The 18,609-nt window shown below is 46.3% G+C and overlaps 2 protein-coding genes across 2 annotated transcripts in view; one reads left to right on the forward strand and one right to left on the reverse strand.

Moving 5' to 3' along the window:
- The window catches only part of LOC141082413 (uncharacterized), a 59,950-nt gene extending 57,750 nt beyond the window's left edge, over nucleotides 1-2,200 (reverse strand). Inside the window, exon 1 of the mRNA XM_073566353.1 lies at nucleotides 2,086-2,200. Within this exon, the coding sequence (XP_073422454.1) occupies nucleotides 2,086-2,200 (115 nt within the window). The remainder of the gene's footprint in view (nucleotides 1-2,085) is intronic.
- A 9,301-nt stretch (nucleotides 2,201-11,501) lies between these two features.
- Nucleotides 11,502-11,943, forward strand: LOC141082414 (oocyte zinc finger protein XlCOF8.4-like). Its single transcript, XM_073566354.1, has 2 exons — nucleotides 11,502-11,720; nucleotides 11,803-11,943. Exons 1-2 carry the CDS (start codon nucleotides 11,502-11,504, stop codon nucleotides 11,941-11,943), a joined length of 360 nt encoding a protein of 119 aa, XP_073422455.1.
- The last annotated feature ends 6,666 nt before the right edge of the window (nucleotides 11,944-18,609 follow it).

Here is an 18,609-nt window from a genome sequence, read left to right on the forward strand (position 1 = left end):
ACATCCAGAAAAATGGCAGCGCCTGCACAGTACCATCTATAAGTAAGAGATAGATGCTACTGGACAGGTGCCGCCAGTGTCATTTGTAAATTTTTATTTTCTAAGCCTCACAATAGCCACAATATTATAGGCATTGTCAAGAATAATATCAACATTATTATATGCATTATGTAATAATGGGGGCAGGTCAGTGAGGGATCAGCGACCTGTCATAAGCCAATACAGATGAATATGTAATCAGAGCACCACATAAAGCCCCGCCCACACCCCCTCCCCAGAGCACGAGAATCTCATTAACTGAAAACTACAAATACAGATTAAACAACAACCACAAGACGGATTTCATCACCAGGTATCATTGTAATCAGTATAACGGCGCTGACCTGACAGTGTCTGTAGGTTACTGTGCACAATCCTGCTGACAGGCTCCCTTTAAATTTAGATCTTAGGCATTTGAAAGCAGCAATGGAGAGATTTTTTTCAAGACTATCAGGGAGTTACAGACTCACATTAGGCAGGAAGGCCGATCCCACCACAATCAAACTATCATACAGAATGAACAGGTTAAAAAAAGACGCAGAATAAAAAATTATGTTACATCCCCAACAACAACATATGTACAAGTTGCACTCATTTATGGTGGACCATTGGAGCCACTGTGAGTCCTGACCAGAAGAGTAGAGAAAGTATTAGCGCCCCCATTTCAGGAGAGATTGTGCAGTTATCTGAATTCCTTAGGATGGAAAACATAATGGAATTCATGACGTTTAGTAAATCTATGACACCAGGGCTGGAGCCAACACATCTCCTGCAGGTGTGGATAAATGTATATTACAGCCATCAGCCACGCACAGCTTAGAGATATATCATGGCACAGGTGGAATGTTTGTCCTGGAGATTATCACAATCCTCCTTGAAGTTAGTTGGTTTTAAAAGAAATTGAAATTTCAGGCTAAAGGGAAACTCTGTTATTGTACAGAAAATTCACACTTACCGTATTTTTTGCACCATAAGACGCACCTAGGTTTTAGAGGAGAAAATTAGGAAAAACAAATTGAATCAAAAAATGTGGTCAATTCTGTACTTAATATCCCCTATCCTGGTATATATGGTCCCCTCCTCCCCATTCTGATACACTTGGCCCCCTCATCCCTACCCTGGTATGCAAGGCCACCTTATCCCTATCCTGGCATGCATGGATCCCTCATCCCTATAGTGGTATGATTGGCCCCATCCCCATCCTCGTATGCATGTATCCCTCATCCCTATCCTGGTGTGCATGGTCCCATCCCCATCCTGGTATGCAGGGCCCCCCATCTAATCCTAGTATGCATGCCACCTCATCTCTATCCTGGTATGCATGGCCCCATCATCCCTATCCTGCTATGCAGGGCCCCATCTCATCCTGGTATGCAGGGCCCCCATCTCATCCTGGTATGCAGGGCCACCATCTCGTCCTAGTATACATGGTCCCATCTTGTCCTAGTATACATGGTCCCATCCCTATCCTGGTATGCAGGGTCCCCTATCTCGTCCTGGTATGCATGGTCCCATCAGCCCTATCCTGGTATGCATGGCCCCATCCTTATCCTGGTATGCATGGCCCTGTAGGAGGAAGGACCAGAACAATAAAGGCAACAGTGTCTGTGGGCCGTAACCATTGGAACTGCCACTAGTGTGGCAGGGGGACAGAGAACCTGACCGGGACAGACCTGTGACCTCTGCTGCAAAGGGTGTGTCTGATATAAAAAGGGGGGTGTGCCGGAACCTGGGGTTTCTGGTGGGAAGACAGGAGGTGCAGCAGAGGAAAGTTTGCTCCCTCCCAGCAGGTAACACTACTGACGACAGACTGCGCTTGTGTGCGCACCCCCCAATATCCAGCAACAGCACCAGTGACTGCTTACCGCTGCCGGACGCCGACCCTACATGACCGCAGGCAGCAAGCGCTGACCGTACTGTGCAACGCTTGACAGCAGACAGTGTAGAGTTCACGGCTCCCGTCGGAGACTTTGACTTTACATCCGCGGCTGCAGCCTTGATACCAGAAGCCTCCACCTCATCTGCCGAAACAACAGCCACCGGTACCTGGACATACAGCAGCCCACCAAAAGGTCCTGGACTCTTCTTCACCGCTAAGAGAGAGTGCCTCCGGTTCATCCAGGACCGCTTCCTCAACGTGACGCGCCATCTGTGGCGCCATCGTGGAATCTTTCAACCACCTCCCTTCGGACGACAGAGTCTGATAAGTTGAACCCTACTGTTTTTTCCTCTCCCGTCATTAGCAATTCTTTTTTCGTTGTTACCATTGTTGACAGGTGAAGTCAAGCTGTCACTGCATAATACTGAACTTCCACATACTTGTCCGCGCAAAACTTTTGTGCATCTTGTATATATTAACTCCCTGCATGGGGAAAGCATTGTTATCTTTTTCTCTGGTTATAAAAAGACACCCGTTAACACTTGCTCTGCCCCCTGCTCGTCACTGCATCCAACGCACCTGCTGGTAACCTACAGCCCCATCTTGTCCTGGTATGCAGGGTCCCATACCTATAAGTGGCCCCCACCCCCATTCCTATCCTGGTATGCATGGCCCTATCAGAAAACAGTAAAAAACAAACCATTACACTTACCTACCCGGTGCTCCCTTGCAGCCTCTTGCTCCGGTGCCAGTAACTGCTTTATGCTTGTAAGCAGCGCTGGGAACAGTGCGTATTCATGAATATTCATTTCTCTTAAGTAGCGGCACATGTGACCACTGGTAGCAGCAGGAAGCTAGTTGCTGACACTGTGCGCTACTGAAGAGCAATGAATACTCACTGCCCTTTGCGTGCACAGTCCTGGCATCTGTGCTCTGCTTGTGAGAAGCGCATGACGTCCCTGCCAAGTGCTGCTTACAAGCATATAGCAGTTGCTAGCACCGAAGCAGGACGCTGTGAGGAAGCGCGGGGTAGGTAAGTGTAATGGTTTGCATTTTTAATGTTTTCTGATGGGGCCATGTGTTATGATTAGGTAACCGAGCAGGATAGCTGGGGAATAGGCTAGGCAACCAGATAACCAGAAAGGTTGGTAACTAAGAAGATTGCAAGATTGCAGACCCCAAAACTGACAACACAACTAGAATTAGCCATGGGACGTACCTACGAGGCCCTAGATGCCTCGGCACAGCCAAAGAATTAACTAAGCCTAAAGCAAGAAAGGGGAAAGCTAAACTGCCCCGGAGTAGAACCCCAAAGGAATAGATAGCCCCGAACATATATTGCCGATGAGAAAAGATGAGGCACAAAACACAGGTAGAAAATAGAGTAAGCAAATGATGGGGCCCAAACTATCTAGATAGAACAGGACAAGAAAGATACTGTCTGCAATCACGCAAAAACCCTAAGAAAAATCCAACACGTATGATATGCAAAAATACTGAGGCCACACGACTTGTCCCCCACTAGATCAGAATTCTGGTGTGAACTGGAAGCAAAACAAAAGATACTGACATAGCAGGGGATTAGCAATACTGAACACACTGATATGAGCTGTGGCATATGGAACAAGGTCCTGTTATGAATGGGTCACCGAGGAGGAAAACTAAACAAGCTAAGTCACAGATAACCAAAGACTTTGGTAACTATGCAGATTGCAGACCCCTGACCCTAACCACACAACTAGCAGCAGCCGTGGAGCGTTCCTACGATGAATCTAGATGCCTCGTCACAGCCGGAGGACTAAATAAGCCTAAAGCAAGAAAAGGGGAAAACTAACTGCCCCAGAGCAGACCCCAAAGGAATAGACAGCCCCCACACATGTATTGACGGTGAAACAAGATGAAAACACAAACACAGGCAGGAAAATAGGTTGAGCAAACGATGGGACCCAAACTAACTAGAAAGGACAGGAAAGGAAAGACTGTCTGCAATCTGCCCAAAAACCCTACAAAATAATGTCCAACACTTCTGATAAAATTAACCCTGAAGACACTAGACTTCTCCCACTATATCAGCTGTTATCATGAGTCACCGAAGGAGGAAAAAAACAAAATACCAGCTAAGTCCAGAAAAACCAGAGAGGTTGGCAGGTATCGGATTGCAGACCCCTGAACCTATCCACAACAACTAGCAGTAGCCGTGGGGGGTTCCTACGGTGCCCTAGACCCCTCGATCACAGCCGGAGAACTATATAGCCTAAAGACAGAAAGGGGAAAAACTAAACTGCCCCAGAGCAGACCCCAAAGCAATAGGCAGCCCCCAACATATAATGACGGTGAAGCAAGATGAAAACACTAACACAGATAGAAAGATAGGTTGAGCAAATGATGGGGCCCAAGCTAACTACATTGGACAGGATAGGAAAGCTGCTGTCTGCCATCTGCAAAAACCCTATCAAAATGAGCCAACCGACTGATAGGAAAAACAGGCCCTGAAGTCGCTAGGCTTCAAAAGACTATATCAGCACTCAGGTATATTCTGAAGACAGAACAAAATATCAACAGATCAGAGACAAAAATGGAATTCAGCTCACCCCTGGCCGGGGATGGCAGAACTCCCAAAAAACAAGGCAAAACAAAAAACAAAATTGAAGAGTACAAAGCAGAGCAGAAAAAACTTAGCTTTGAGATGCAGGAATCAGACTGGTCTCCAAGAATCCAGCAGGAAAATCACCAGCCAGGAAGAAGGGCGTCGGCAGCCTTATATCCAGTCCTCAATTCCAGCCACCCAGTCATCATCTAGCTGCCCAGGTGTTTGGTAATCAGTCTCACTACCTTCCTTCACTAGAGGAGGGAGTTCATCAGACCTCAATGGTGAAGGGAAAAATCAACTCACAACAATCAGCACTCTGAAATATTCTGAGACAGAGCAAAAAAGAGGCCAATCTAATAAGGGACAAAAAGCAAATTGGCAAATACAGATAAACAAGAGTGGAAATTCAGCACAGCCCCAGCCGGGGCTGGCTGACCACACAAAAAACTGAATAGACAAACAAAATCAAGTGTGAACATTAGCAGAAACACTTAGCTTGAGATGACTGGAACAGAGCTGAAAACCAAGACCTGAAAAGCCAGAAGGAATCACCAGCACCAGAATAGGGCGTCGGCTGTCTTAAATACAGTCTGAGATTCCAGAGATCCAATCGTTATCCTCATCATGAGGTGGCAGATCTCTACTAATTAAATCAACCTCACTACCTCCTGTTACCACCAGAGGGAGCCCGGAAGGAGAACTCACAACTGATAGACCAGAAAATGAGTTCACAACAGGGTCCAGCACAAGTCCCCGCAGGGAACAAGGCTGAACTAACACCTGCAAAGCAGAAATCAGAGAAAGGCAAAAACTGGATCAAATGCAAAAAGATTCCAGCAAACAAATGACTTATCTGAACGATGCAGGATCAAGCAGGGGGCAGGCAGACTTCCAAATGCACAGGAAGAAACCAAATCACCAGCAACAATTGAGGGAAGGTTGCTCACTTAAATCTTCCCAGTCTGTAACACCTGACCTCCAATCATCATCTTCAGGTGATTGACTTTTGTCAACCCGACCAGCTCCATTACCTGCAGCAACCACCAGAGGGAGCCCAAACTCAGAAGCCAGGTCACAAGTGTTCACAACAGCCATGCATACCAGGATGGGGATGGGGGTGTGGGCCAATTATAAGGATGGGGCCATGCATACCAGGACTGGGTTTGGGGGGGGGTAATCAGATCAAGACACTATTATTAAAGAGAAATGAATATTCATTGTCCTCCAAGCCCATGGGCATGGAATGCAGTGAATATTAATTTCTCTTTAGCAGCGGGAACACGAGTTTGCCGCAGCCACCGGCTCCAGCCTCCTGTGACCATCTGCCGTTCCCCCACCTTCCCACCACATCCAGAGCCGGTACATCCAGACTATAAGACTCACCCCCCCATTTTCCTCAAGCGTCTTATAGTCCTAAAACTATGGTAGTTTTAACACAAATTGAAAAGTGGGGATAAAGGGAAATTAGTTATTGCACAGAAATTCACACGTACACACACGGCTCCGCTCCGTACACCTCGTACACACACGGCTCCGCTCCGTACACCTCGTACACACACGGCTCTGCTCCGTACACCTCGTACACACACAGCTCCGCTCCATACACCTCGTACACACACAGATCCGCTCTGTACACCTCGTACACACGCGGCTCTGCTCCGTACACCTCGTACACACACGGCTCTGCTCCGTACACCTCGTACACACACAGCTCCGCTCCATACACCTCGTACACACACAGATCCGCTCTGTACACCTTGTACACACACGGCTCCGCTCCGTACACCTCGTACACACACGGCTCCGCTCCATACACCTCGTACACACACAGATCTGCTCCGTACACCTCGTACACACACGGCTCCGCTCCGTACACCTCATACACACACAGATCCGCTCCGTACACCTCGTACACACAGGGCTCCGCTCCGTACACCTCGCACACACGGCTCCGCTCTGTACACCTCGTACACACACGGCTCCGCTCCGTACACCTCGTACACACATGGCTCCGCTCCGTACACCTCGTACACACATGGCTCCGCTCCGTACACCTCGTACACACACAGCTCCGCTCCGTACACCTCGTACACACAGGGCTCCGCTCCGAACACCTCGTACACACACGGCTCCGCTCCGTACACCTCGTACACACACGGCTCCGCTCCGTACACCTCGCACACACGGCTCCGCTCTGTACACCTCGTACACACACGGCTCCGCTCCGTACACCTCGTACACACGCGGCTCCGCTCCGTACACCTCGTACACACGCGGCTCGGCTCCGTACACCTCGTACACACACGACTCCGCTCCGTAAACCTCGTACACACACGGCTCCGCTCCATACACCTCGTACACACACGCGGCTCCGCTCCGTACACCTCGTACACACGTGGCTCCGCTCCGTACACCTCGCACACACAGGGCTCCGCTCCGTATACCTCGCACACACGGCTCTGCTCCGTACACCTCGTACACACGCGGCTCCGCTCCGTACACCTCGTACACACATGGCTCCGCTCCGTACACGCACGGCTCCGCTCCGTACACCTCGTACACACAGGGCTCCGCTCCATACACCTCGTACACACGCGGCTCCGCTTCGTACACCTCGCACACACAGGGCTCCGCTCCATACACCTCGTACACACACGGCTCTGCTCCGTACACCTCGTACACACACGGCTCCGCACCGTACACCTTGTACACACACAGCTCCGCTCCGTACACCTCGTACACATGTGGCTCTGCTACATCCACACTGTAAACCCCTCCTGACCCCACACAGAAACTTCCCCTCATCCAGCACCATGACAACCAGCACAGCAGAGTCCTGCCCACACTGAGGCTCCTGATCATGTGACCCCCGACTCCTCCCCTCCTGTGACCTCATCACAGGTCCTGTGCGCACAGAGCAGCTGTAGAAATCTCCGGCCTCGGGGGTCTCACCAGACTTCGCTCTTTTCTTGCAGGGGCCGCAGTGGATTTCATCCCGGATCCATAGAGCTGAATAGAGGAGCGATGTTCCTTCACTCTGATGGGAATTGATGGTGACGTTTGTCCAACGTCCACGTTACCGAGTAAATCCCCCCAGGACTGCAGCCGGTAAAGACCCCGATATCCACAGGTGTCCCCTCTAATTGGGGGAAAGGGATAGAAAAGCCTCTTATCCCGAGGGGAAACCCTGCACATGGAGACATCGGCCTCAGATCTCTCCTGTCCTGTTCTTCCAGAAAAGCCTCAAACTTCTGTGTGTGACTCAGAGCTGAGATCTAACGGGAGAGAAGATTCCAGTGCGGGGAAGACGGGAAACCTTCATATAGACGGCCGGTGGGGATGGAGGCAGTGACCGACTCTGGCCACATCTGTCTCTAGAGCCGCAGTAGAAGATGAAGATGTCGTCCTCATCATGAAGGAGTTATTTCTCATGTCGCGTGTAGTGTTGAGCATTCCGATACCGCAAGTATCGGGTATCGGCCGATACTTGCTGTATCGGAATTCCGATACCGACTTCCGATATTTTTTCAATATCGGAATTCGGCATCGGAATCGGAAGTTCAGTTGATTGACGGCCTGACGTCATCATGATGCGCGGTGTGTGCGCATCATGATGCGCCGTCATTTCGGGCCTTCCGGGGGTCTCTGCCGGCCTGCCGGGGGGCTGTGCCGGCCTGCCGGGGGGCTGTGTGGACTGCCCGGGGTCTCTGCCGGCCTGCCGGGGGGCTGTGCCGGCCTGCCGGTGGTCTGTGCACCCTGTGGGGGTCTGTACCGGCCTGCCGGGGGGCTGTGCCGGCCTGCCGGGGGGCTGTGCTGATGTCCGGGGGTCTGTGCAAGCATCGTCCGATGGGACTACAAGTCCCATCGGGCGATGCCTGCTACCATGACAGTTATTGACACATTAGCCAATGATGGGACAGTAGTAGTCCCATCATCCGGCTAATGTGTTAAATGTTAAAAAAAAAAAAAAAAAAAAAAATACTACATACATACTACATGCATGCTACATACATACTACATGCTACATACATACTACATGCATGCTACATACATACTACATGCATGCTACATACATACTACATGCTACATACATACTACATGCATGCTACATACATACTACATGCATGCTACATACATACTACATATATACTACATACATGCTACATACATACTACATACATACTACATACATACTACATGCATGCTACATACTACATATATACTACATGCATGCTACATACATACTACATGCTACATACATACTACATATATACTACATATATACTACATACATACTACATACATACTGCATGCTACATGCATGCTACATACATACTACATGCATGCTACATACATACTACATGCATGCTACATACATACTACATGCATGCTACATACATACTACATGCATGCTACATACATACTACATGCATGCTACATACATACTACATGCTACATACATACTACATATATACTACATGCATGCTACATACATACTACATGCATGCTACATACATACTACATGCTACATACATACTACATATATACTACATGCATGCTACATACATACTGCATGCTACATGCATGCTACATACATACTACATACATACTACATGCTACATACATACCACATATATACTACATACATACAATACATTCATACAATACATACATAGACATACAGTACATATAACATAGAGTAACATACTTACCAATACTTGTCACATTGTTCCCCGAAGCCATTGTCTTTCCGGAATAAATATTAACATAACAAACCACAAAAATACTCACCCACGATCCGAAGCAGTCCACGAGTGTGTCCCACGACGATCTTGGGTAGAGAACTGCAGCATCAGATGATGCTGCCGTTCTCTACGGGCTGCAGGAATCCAATGACGGAAGGTAGGTATCCTTCCGCACTGTATTCCTCCGCCACTTAAAAAAAAAAAAGTCCCTAGTCTCACTTTATGCCATTGCTGTGTGGGAAATTCCCACACAGCAATGGCATAAAGTGAGACTAGGGACTTTTTTTTTTTTTAAGTGGCGGAGGAATACAGTGCGGAAGGATACCTACCTTCCGTCATTGGATTCCTGCAGCCCGTAGAGAACGGCAGCATCATCTGATGCTGCAGTTCTCTACCCAAGATCGTCGTGGGACACACTCGTGGACTGCTTCGGATCGTGGGTGAGTATTTTTGTGGTTTGTTATGTTAATATTTATTCCGGAAAGACAATGGCTTCGGGGAACAATGTGACAAGTATTGGTAAGTATGTTACTCTATGTTATATGTACTGTATGTCTATGTATGTATTGTATGAATGTATTGTATGTATGTAGTATATATGTGGTATGTATGTAGCATGTAGTATGTATGTAGTATGTATGTAGCATGCATGTAGCATGCAGTATGTATGTAGCATGCATGTAGCATGCAGTATGTATGTAGCATGCATGTAGTATATATGTAGTATGTATGTAGCATGCATGTAGTATATATGTAGTATGTATGTAGCATGTAGTATGTATGTAGCATGCATGTAGTATATATGTAGTATGTATGTAGCATGTAGTATGTATGTAGCATGCATGTAGTATGTATATGGTATGTATGTAGCATGTAGCATGCATGTAGTATGTATGTAGTATATATGTGGTATGTATGTAGCATGCAGTATGTATGTAGCATGCATGTAGTATATATGTGTTATGTATGTAGCATGTAGCATGCATGTAGCATGCATGTAGTATGTATGTAGTATATATGTGGTATGTATGTAGCATGCAGTATGTATGTAGCATGCATGTAGTATATATGTAGTATGTATGTTGCATGTAGTATTTATGTAGTATGAATGTAGCATGTATGTAGTATGTAGTATGAATGTAGCATGTATGTAGTATGCATGTAGTATGTATGTAGCATGTAATTTTTTTTTTTTTTTTACATTTAACACATTAGCCGGATGATGGGACTACTACTGTCCCATCATTGGCTAATGTGTCAATCACTGTCATGGTAGCAGGCATCGCCCGATGGGACTTGTAGTCCCATCGGACGATGCCTGCACAGACCCCCGGAGCCTGCACAGCCCCCCGGCAGGCCGGCACAGCCCCCCGGCAGGCCGGCACAGCCCACCGGAGCCTGCACAGACCACCGGCAGGCCGGCACAGCCCCCCGGCAGGCCGGCACAGCCCACCGGCAGGCCGGCACAGACCACCGGAGCCTGCACAGACCCCCTGGCAGGCCGGCACAGCCCCCCGAAAGGCCCGTACAGACCCCAGAGAGGCTGTACAAGGGCAGGAAAGGGTTTTTCTTATTCCGATACCGGAAGTCCCATAGACTTGAATGGGACTTCCGGTATCGGAATCGGCGATACCGATACTTTTTTTAAAGATCGGCCGATACCATCCGATACGATACTTTGAAGTATCGGACGGTATCGCTCAACTCTAGTCGCGTGTAATGAATATCTCCTGCAGTATTGCTAATGCCGATTCCAGTGTCGGTAATGAGACGAGAATTAGCGTTATGGAAGATGAGTCTATGAGGAACGTGTTCAGCTGCCGACTCCGAGGAGGAAACTGCTTGTTGTCTGTGGCCTAAATATATAGGTTTTATTAGTAGATGTCAGGGAAGAAAACTAAACCCTGTAAGATAATAAATCTCCTCATATGTTTCCCTTATTATCTCCAGTAATTGTATTATTACACAGGATTCTTATGGTGTTACATCGGATCATCTTCTTCTCATTCAGATGTCTACAATATCGGATCCTCTCAGTGAAGATCTTCTACAGAAGAGAATTCTCCTGATTTACCCATCAAGGATGGATATGGACAGAGACAAGATGGCGGAGAGGATGTTACACCTCACCCTAGAGATCCTCTTCCGTCTCACTGGAGAGGTGAGAGATTCTGATGACATCACATTACATCATTCTTATCTATGGGAATAACAGATGGACGGAACTGGAGAGGTGAGGACTCTGGAAATGTCTGTAGTGAGATTTATTATTGTGTCTCTCCATAACCAGGATTACACAGTGGTGAAGATCTCTAGTGATCGCTGTCAGAACCCTGTGTCTGAGGGATGTGGAGGACCCCTGAGCCCAATCACGGGGCCTCCACCTCACCCCCTGATCCATGAGGACATCAATGACCAGAAGATCCTAGACCTCACCTACAAGATGATTGAGCTGCTGACTGGAGAGGTGACACTGCTGGGAATGCTGGGACATTATACAGTAACACTATGAAGGGATCGGGGGATGACGGTATCATTGTATGTGTCAGGTTCCTATAAGGTGTCAGGATGTCGCTGTCTATTTCTCCATGGAGGAGTGGGAGTATTTAGAAGGACAAAGAGATCTGTACAAGAACGTCATAATGGAGGTTCCCCAGCCCCTCACATCACCAGGTAATAGACAGGACTAAATACACACGGCCTATAATTATCTGTATGTAGAGAATGAATTCAGTCCCTGTATGTGTTTCCTCCAGATCTATCCAGTAAGAGGACAACACCAGAGAGATGTCCCCGTCCTCTTCTTCCACAGGACTGTAACCAAGAAGATCCCAGTGCTCCTCAGGATCATCAGGTAGATGGAGAGAAGGTGTCAGGAGATCTCCCCTATGATGTGTAGACGGCTGTGAAGGTCTTGTGCTCAGTCTTGTTTTATCCACCAGGATTATATGTTTTATACTTGTGTAATGAGAGCGGTGGAGATGGCAGGATTAGAGCTGATCATAGATGGGACTTCTCCATCTGTCGGTGACTTTTACAATATTTGTTTCAGGGTGAAGATCTGACCCATATTAATACTACAGAGACATATGTGAGAGATGATGAGTGGTGTAAAGAGGAGATTCCCACATATGACTACGCAGGTGAGTAGTAACCACTGAATGCAGAGAAGTCACAGATTCCTCTCAGTCACCAGCTGTGGCTGCTTTATCGATGGTGTAGTCCGGCCGTATTACCATGATCACCATTTTGCCTCCACCCAAAACTGTTCAAATGACTTTGGGCAGTGAAAGCGCTTTTCTATAGAACTTACAACCTGGAGGATCCACCTACCCCCTGGTATTAGTGTGAGGGTGATCCCTTAAAGCAAGATCTATATGATTGCTTGTACCTGACCCAATATAGGCCGAGTGCGCACTTAAAGAGTCACACTGAACACAGAGTTAGATGTCTACTCCTTTCTCAGCAAAGGCTTGCACAGAACTGAAGTTTATTCTCAAGACAAAGAGACAGGAAATGCGCGTCACATAATCTCCTGAGTAACCAGTGTCAGTCTATGATAGGTCCATTTCAGCTTCACTTCCATATATGGTATCCAGTATCTCAGCTTCTGCATTCCAGGGATTCCTTCCAGGGTGTTGTCTGAAGATACAGACGCCATCTTGGTACACCATATGTGAACTGACTTATATAAGGTTTAATAATTGATTTAATTAGCCATTCTCTCCTTCACATTAGAAGACGCTGACCGTTACCTGCCCAGATCTGTAACGATAAAGCCAAATGACAGCGAACGTAGAATGTGCTGATAAGATAGAAAATCGCTTGAAGAAAAATATGTGCTCTATATGGTACTCTGATTACATATTCATCTGTATTACATGCAGCAAAATGTCACCGGTGATGGCGGCGCCTGCGCAGTAGTATCTATAAGTAAGAGATAGAGGCTACTGCGCTGGCGCCGCTGGTGACATTTTGCTGGATGTAATTTTTTTTCTAAGCCTCACAATAGCCACAATATTTTAGGCATTATCACCAATAATATCAACACTATTATATGCATTATGTAATAATGGGGGCAGGTCAGTGAGGGATCAGCGACCAGTCATAAGCTAATATAGATGAATATGTAATCAGAGCACCACATAAAGCCCCGCCCACATGCTGCCCACAGCCACACCCCAGAGCACGGGAATATCATTAACTGAAAACTACAAATACAGATTAAACAACAACCACAAGACGGATTTCATCACCAGGTATCATTGTAATCAGTATAACGGCGCCGACCTGACAGTGTCTGTAGGTTACTGAGCACAATCCTCCTGACAGGTTCCCTTTAAGACATCTCAGCTCTGCACTATTATACACAGTTCTCTTTAAATGTGTAATATTTCTTCGTGAAACTCATCTGACAGAAAATATTGGACCTTACAATAGTTTAGATTGTGACGTCACCGAGCCCCATACCCTAATTACCCAGAGAGGTTTCACCACTAGCTGCTCATTTATTACTAATGGAGACTGTGGAGTTTGATCATTTCAGTAGATGTTATTGTCTATAGTCACAGTGTTTGATTACAGTAGTGTACAAAATCCTCTGATTTAACCTCTTCCCGCAGCCAGTTTTGTGTTCCTAATCAGGCCCCATTATTAATATCTGACGTGTGTCACTTTATGTGGTGATAAATTATTCACAAAGGATAATAGGAAACAAATGGATCTTACAAATTATTTTCCAGCTTCTCACTATACCCTACATACGGTTGTACACTACTGTCTGGGCACATGGCAGTGTTCAGAAGGGAAGGAGCGCCATTTAGCTATTTGAATGCAGATCTTGCTGGAATAGTTTGCAGACACCATGTATTGGGAGCACTGTTCATGGTCACCTGGCAGCTCAAAAGATGTCCACCATGAACATGCTTGGCACTATCTTCTCTGCTTTCCATATCCCAAGGATTGTCTTGCTCATCTAACACCATTACATGGATCTGGACTTACACAGGGACCCCTAGGCTTGGACCATGGTGTTACCTGCTATTCTGTGGTAGATGGCAAGAAGAATAGTCAGGTAGCTGGGTCAGAACCAGAAGGACAGAATACAGAACCAGAAGACACAAGAGTAGTCAGTAAACGGGCCACGGTCACAGCAGGAGACAAATACACAAGCCACAAGCTGAGCACAGAGGAATAAACCAGAGGAGAACAGCGCTGTATCTGCGAGATTCCGGCCATGTGCTTTGTGCTTTAGTAGGGTGTGGTACTTTCCAATTGGCTGAAGTAGGGAGCAGATTACTCCAGCTGGACAGCAGGAACAGATCCCAGATGAGATTGGACACACCATATGCAGAAGCCCTAATATAACTAAATGACAGAAAACCAGAATGGTAGAAATCCCCATAAAGTGATTCCATTTTATAAATTAATTCACTGATGGTTATAATCTATACACATGTGGTCAAAAGTGTTGGTACCCCTCGTATAATGACAGAATAACCCACAATGGTCACAGAAATAACTTGAATCTGACAAAAGTAATAATAAATAAAAAATCTATGAAAATGAACAAATGAAAGTCAGACATTGCTTTTCAATCAAGCTTTCACAGAATGTGTAAATCGCGGTGTTCACTAATTTGCATCACAGGTGTCTACAGTCTTGGAATCAGTGAGTGGCCTGTATAGAGGAGGCTACACATCCTCACTGTGCTGTCTGGTGACATGGTGTGTATCACACTCAACATGGACCAGAGGAAGTGAAAAAGAGAGATGTCCCAGGAGATTAGAAGGAAAATTATAGACAAACATATTACAGGTAAAAGTTATAAGACCATCTCCAAGCAGCTTCATATTCTTGTGACTAAAGTTGCACATATTATTCAGAAATGTAAGTGTGGCACCCCTGAGGCTTGGTCGCCACAGAGGTACTGCACCTTCTCTTAATTTGTGGTACCCCACCATCCAGGTAAGGTGGGAGCTCTCAACCACACTCCACATCTGCACCCCACACACAGGATAGTTCAGCAGAGACTCATCCATGCTTTATGCTGGTAAGGTAGCAGAGCACCTTTCGTGGTCCCTGGCTTCGTAACACGAGATGTGCTGGGAGATGGGTGGAGTTAGATATACAAAAGAAGGGGAAAATGTAGGATTTCAGGTCAGTCTGGTAAGAGGGCAGGCGGAGTAGGAGAGTCACTCAGAGAGGAGTGAGAATCCCTGGAAGAAGGGATGGAGGAAGGAGTGCTGCAGCTGCCCCATTGATCTGGGCCAGCTGGCACGGGAAAGGAAGAAAGGAGAAAGACGTAGACCTGTAACTGCAGTTTCCATAAGAAAGAAGGATAAAGTATGGAACGAAATAGAAGGGAACAGGGAGGACGTGGGATAGAGAGAGAGAACCCAGCCTATAGGTTCCAGCGCAAGGCCGGGGCCTGGTCCCCGAGGTTGTACGAACACTTATGGTTCTGCAGCAGTCACCGGTGGAGTAGTGGGCTGTAAATGCACTACTCCCATCATAGACTTGGGACACAACAGCAACATGGATGCAGAGAGCCAGGACCTCAGAGTAGAGGATCCCTGATCAGGCTACAGCTGTCTGTCATACAAGTAAGGGTCTTAGGAACCCGGGACAAGAGACACTTCAGAGTAACTTAGGACAGGAGTACTTCACAATTAAAGGCACGATAGAGGAGACGTTCAGGAAGGCACATGTTGGCGGAGTGTTGGAAGAGAGCATTCCATCTTGCCTGGAGGTTGACTGAGTCTCTGACCCAGAGGACACAGTGCAGAGGCAGGCACCTGGGTGCACTACAGACTGTGAGTAAAGCCTTGGAACTACAATCTCTGGTGTCCTCCATTCATCCTGAGCCAACACACTCAGCCCTGCTACATCTGGGCACCAGCATCTACACTGCCCTGGGACTACAGTTCCACCTGTGGGGAGCTGCTCCATCTATGCTGCACACACCATCAGTCCCAGAGGATCTGCATGCAGCGTCGGCTTAACACCATACTTGCCGAACACCACAGGTGGCGTCACAAACTATTCACATAAATCACTACAACAACCACCCCACTATTGGGCGCCCAGGGCCACGGACCGGGTCACTGCTGCTGTGACACATCCCCCTGAAATCGGCCCGGTACCGAGTACCCCACAGCCCTGGGAGGGCGACCCATAAGCTCCATAGGACTGTAGCCAACCTCCCTGGATGTGGCTGCAGGAGGAAAATTGATGACAAATCAAAGAGACAGATAATATGAATGGTAATATAGCCCAGAAAAACTTGTAAACAGATTAAAGGTGAACTTCAAGCTCAAGGAACATCAGTGTCAGATCACACCATCCATCGTGGTATGAGCCAAAGTGGACTTCATGGGAGACGACCAAGGAGGACACCATTGTTGAAAAAAAATCATAAAAAACAGACTGGAATTTGCCAAACTACATGTTGACAAGCTACAAAGCTTCTGGGAGAATGTCCTATGGACAGATAAGACAAAAATGGAACTTTATGGCAAGGCACATCAGCTCTATGTTCTCAGGTGGAAAAATGAAGCATATCACATATCACATATCACATATCATATCCCTACTATGAAACATGGAGGAGGATCTGTTACGTTCTGGGGCTGCTTTGCTGCATCTGGCACAGGGTGTCTAGAATCTGCAGGGTACAATGAAATCTCAAGACTATCAAGGGATTCAAGAGAGAAATGTGCTGCCCAGTGTAAGAAAGCTTGGTCTCAGTCGCAGGTCATGGGTCTTGCAACAGGATAATGACACACAATACACAGCTAAAAACATGCAAGAATGGCTAAGAGGAAAACATTGGACTATTCTGAATTGGTCTTCTATGAGCTCTGACCTAAATCCTAATGAGCATCTTTGGAAAGAGCTGAAACATGCCATCTGGAAAAGGCAACTTTCAAAGATGAGACAACTGGAGCAGTTTGCTCTTGAAGAGTGGCCAAAATACCTGTCGAGAGGTGCAGAAGTCTCATTAACAGTTACAGGAATCATTTTATTTCAGCAATTGCCTCAAAAGGTTGTTCAACAAAATATTTTACTTAAGGGTACCATCATTTCTGTCCAGGCCCATTTCAAGAGTTTTATTTTTTTTAAATTCTGTGGAAGCGTGGATGAAAAGCAATGTCTGACTTTCAGTTGTTCATTTTCATAGATTTTTGATATATTATTACTTATGTCAGATTCAAGTTATTTCTGTGACCACTGTGGGTTTTTGTGTCATTAAATGAGGGGTACCAACAATTTTAACCACGTATGTAGGAGGAGTGAATATTTTGACTCCACAGCAACTTTCTGGAAATTAACACGCAGTGGATGTTGGAGTGAAAATTACACATTTGCCATTTTATTACCCAGCACATAGTGCCCAGATTGTGCTCCAGGAGACACACACCAAATATTAAGTGGGTTCTTCTCACTATAATATTGCTAAATACAGGGATCCTAAATGTTGTTTGCGCGCACTGCAAGACTCCGAAGTGAGAGCGGATTTTGCTGGATTGCTTTATAGAAACTCTGTTGCTTTTCAACAACCTTTGAGCCACTAATAGTGTGGGAACCTCTGTTTTTCCATTGACAGATGATGGACCTGAGTGGGGACTTGTTTTTTGTGAGATGAGAATTGGTATTATTTTCGCCTACATAACATTGATTGGTTCCTTTTTATTCGATATTTGGGAGGCAGAATGAACCAACAGTTGAACACCGCACACTACTGGCTCATCCAACAAGGTTTTCTATTAGACTGTGAACTGTCATTGTCTTGGTAAATAATTAAAGTTTTTTACATAGCTTGCCATTTAATGGACAGTTTAAGTAGAAATGTTCAAAAATATAAAACTCAAGGATATTTTATTAATAAGTAATAATTGTTTTTTATCTTAGCAGATGACTGTACCAGGAGATCAGAGGGACAGCTGACATCTTCAACTTTTAAATCTGATGATCTTGAGATCCTACAAGATACAACTGAAGTGATAGCTGTTACTCCAGATATATCATCATCCATTCACAGCAAAGATCTGTCATCTGATCCTATGAAACAGGTCCCATCTTCTGATTCATTACTGAGTAATAAGGGAACGCAAAGTCACAAAAGAGGCAATAAAAAACAAACTGCTCCTAAAGCAAAGAAGTCATTCTCATGTTCAGAATGTGGGAAATGTTTTACATGGAAATCACATTTTGTTGCACACCAGAAAACTCACACAAGGGAGAAGCCTTTTTCCTGTTCAGAATGCGGGAAATGCTTTACACTGAAATCAGATTTGGTTAATCACCATAGAACTCACACAGGGGAGAAGTCTTTTTCCTGTTCAGAATGTGGG

The sequence above is a fragment of the Dendrobates tinctorius genome, unplaced genomic scaffold, assembly GCF_039654945.1.
Source record: "Dendrobates tinctorius isolate UK_male_01 unplaced genomic scaffold, ASM3965494v1 ptg000017l, whole genome shotgun sequence".
NCBI lineage: Eukaryota > Metazoa > Chordata > Amphibia > Anura > Dendrobatidae > Dendrobates > Dendrobates tinctorius.

Bases quoted from the DNA above. Each gene is read 5' to 3' on its own strand.
- LOC141082414 (XM_073566354.1), top strand. From the start codon at position 11,502: ATGTCTGTAGTGAGATTTATTATTGTGTCTCTCCATAACCAGGATTAC. The intron at 11,721-11,802 runs GTGACACTGCTG...TGTATGTGTCAG, and splicing joins TTGAGCTGCTGACTGGAGAG to GTTCCTATAAGGTGTCAGGA.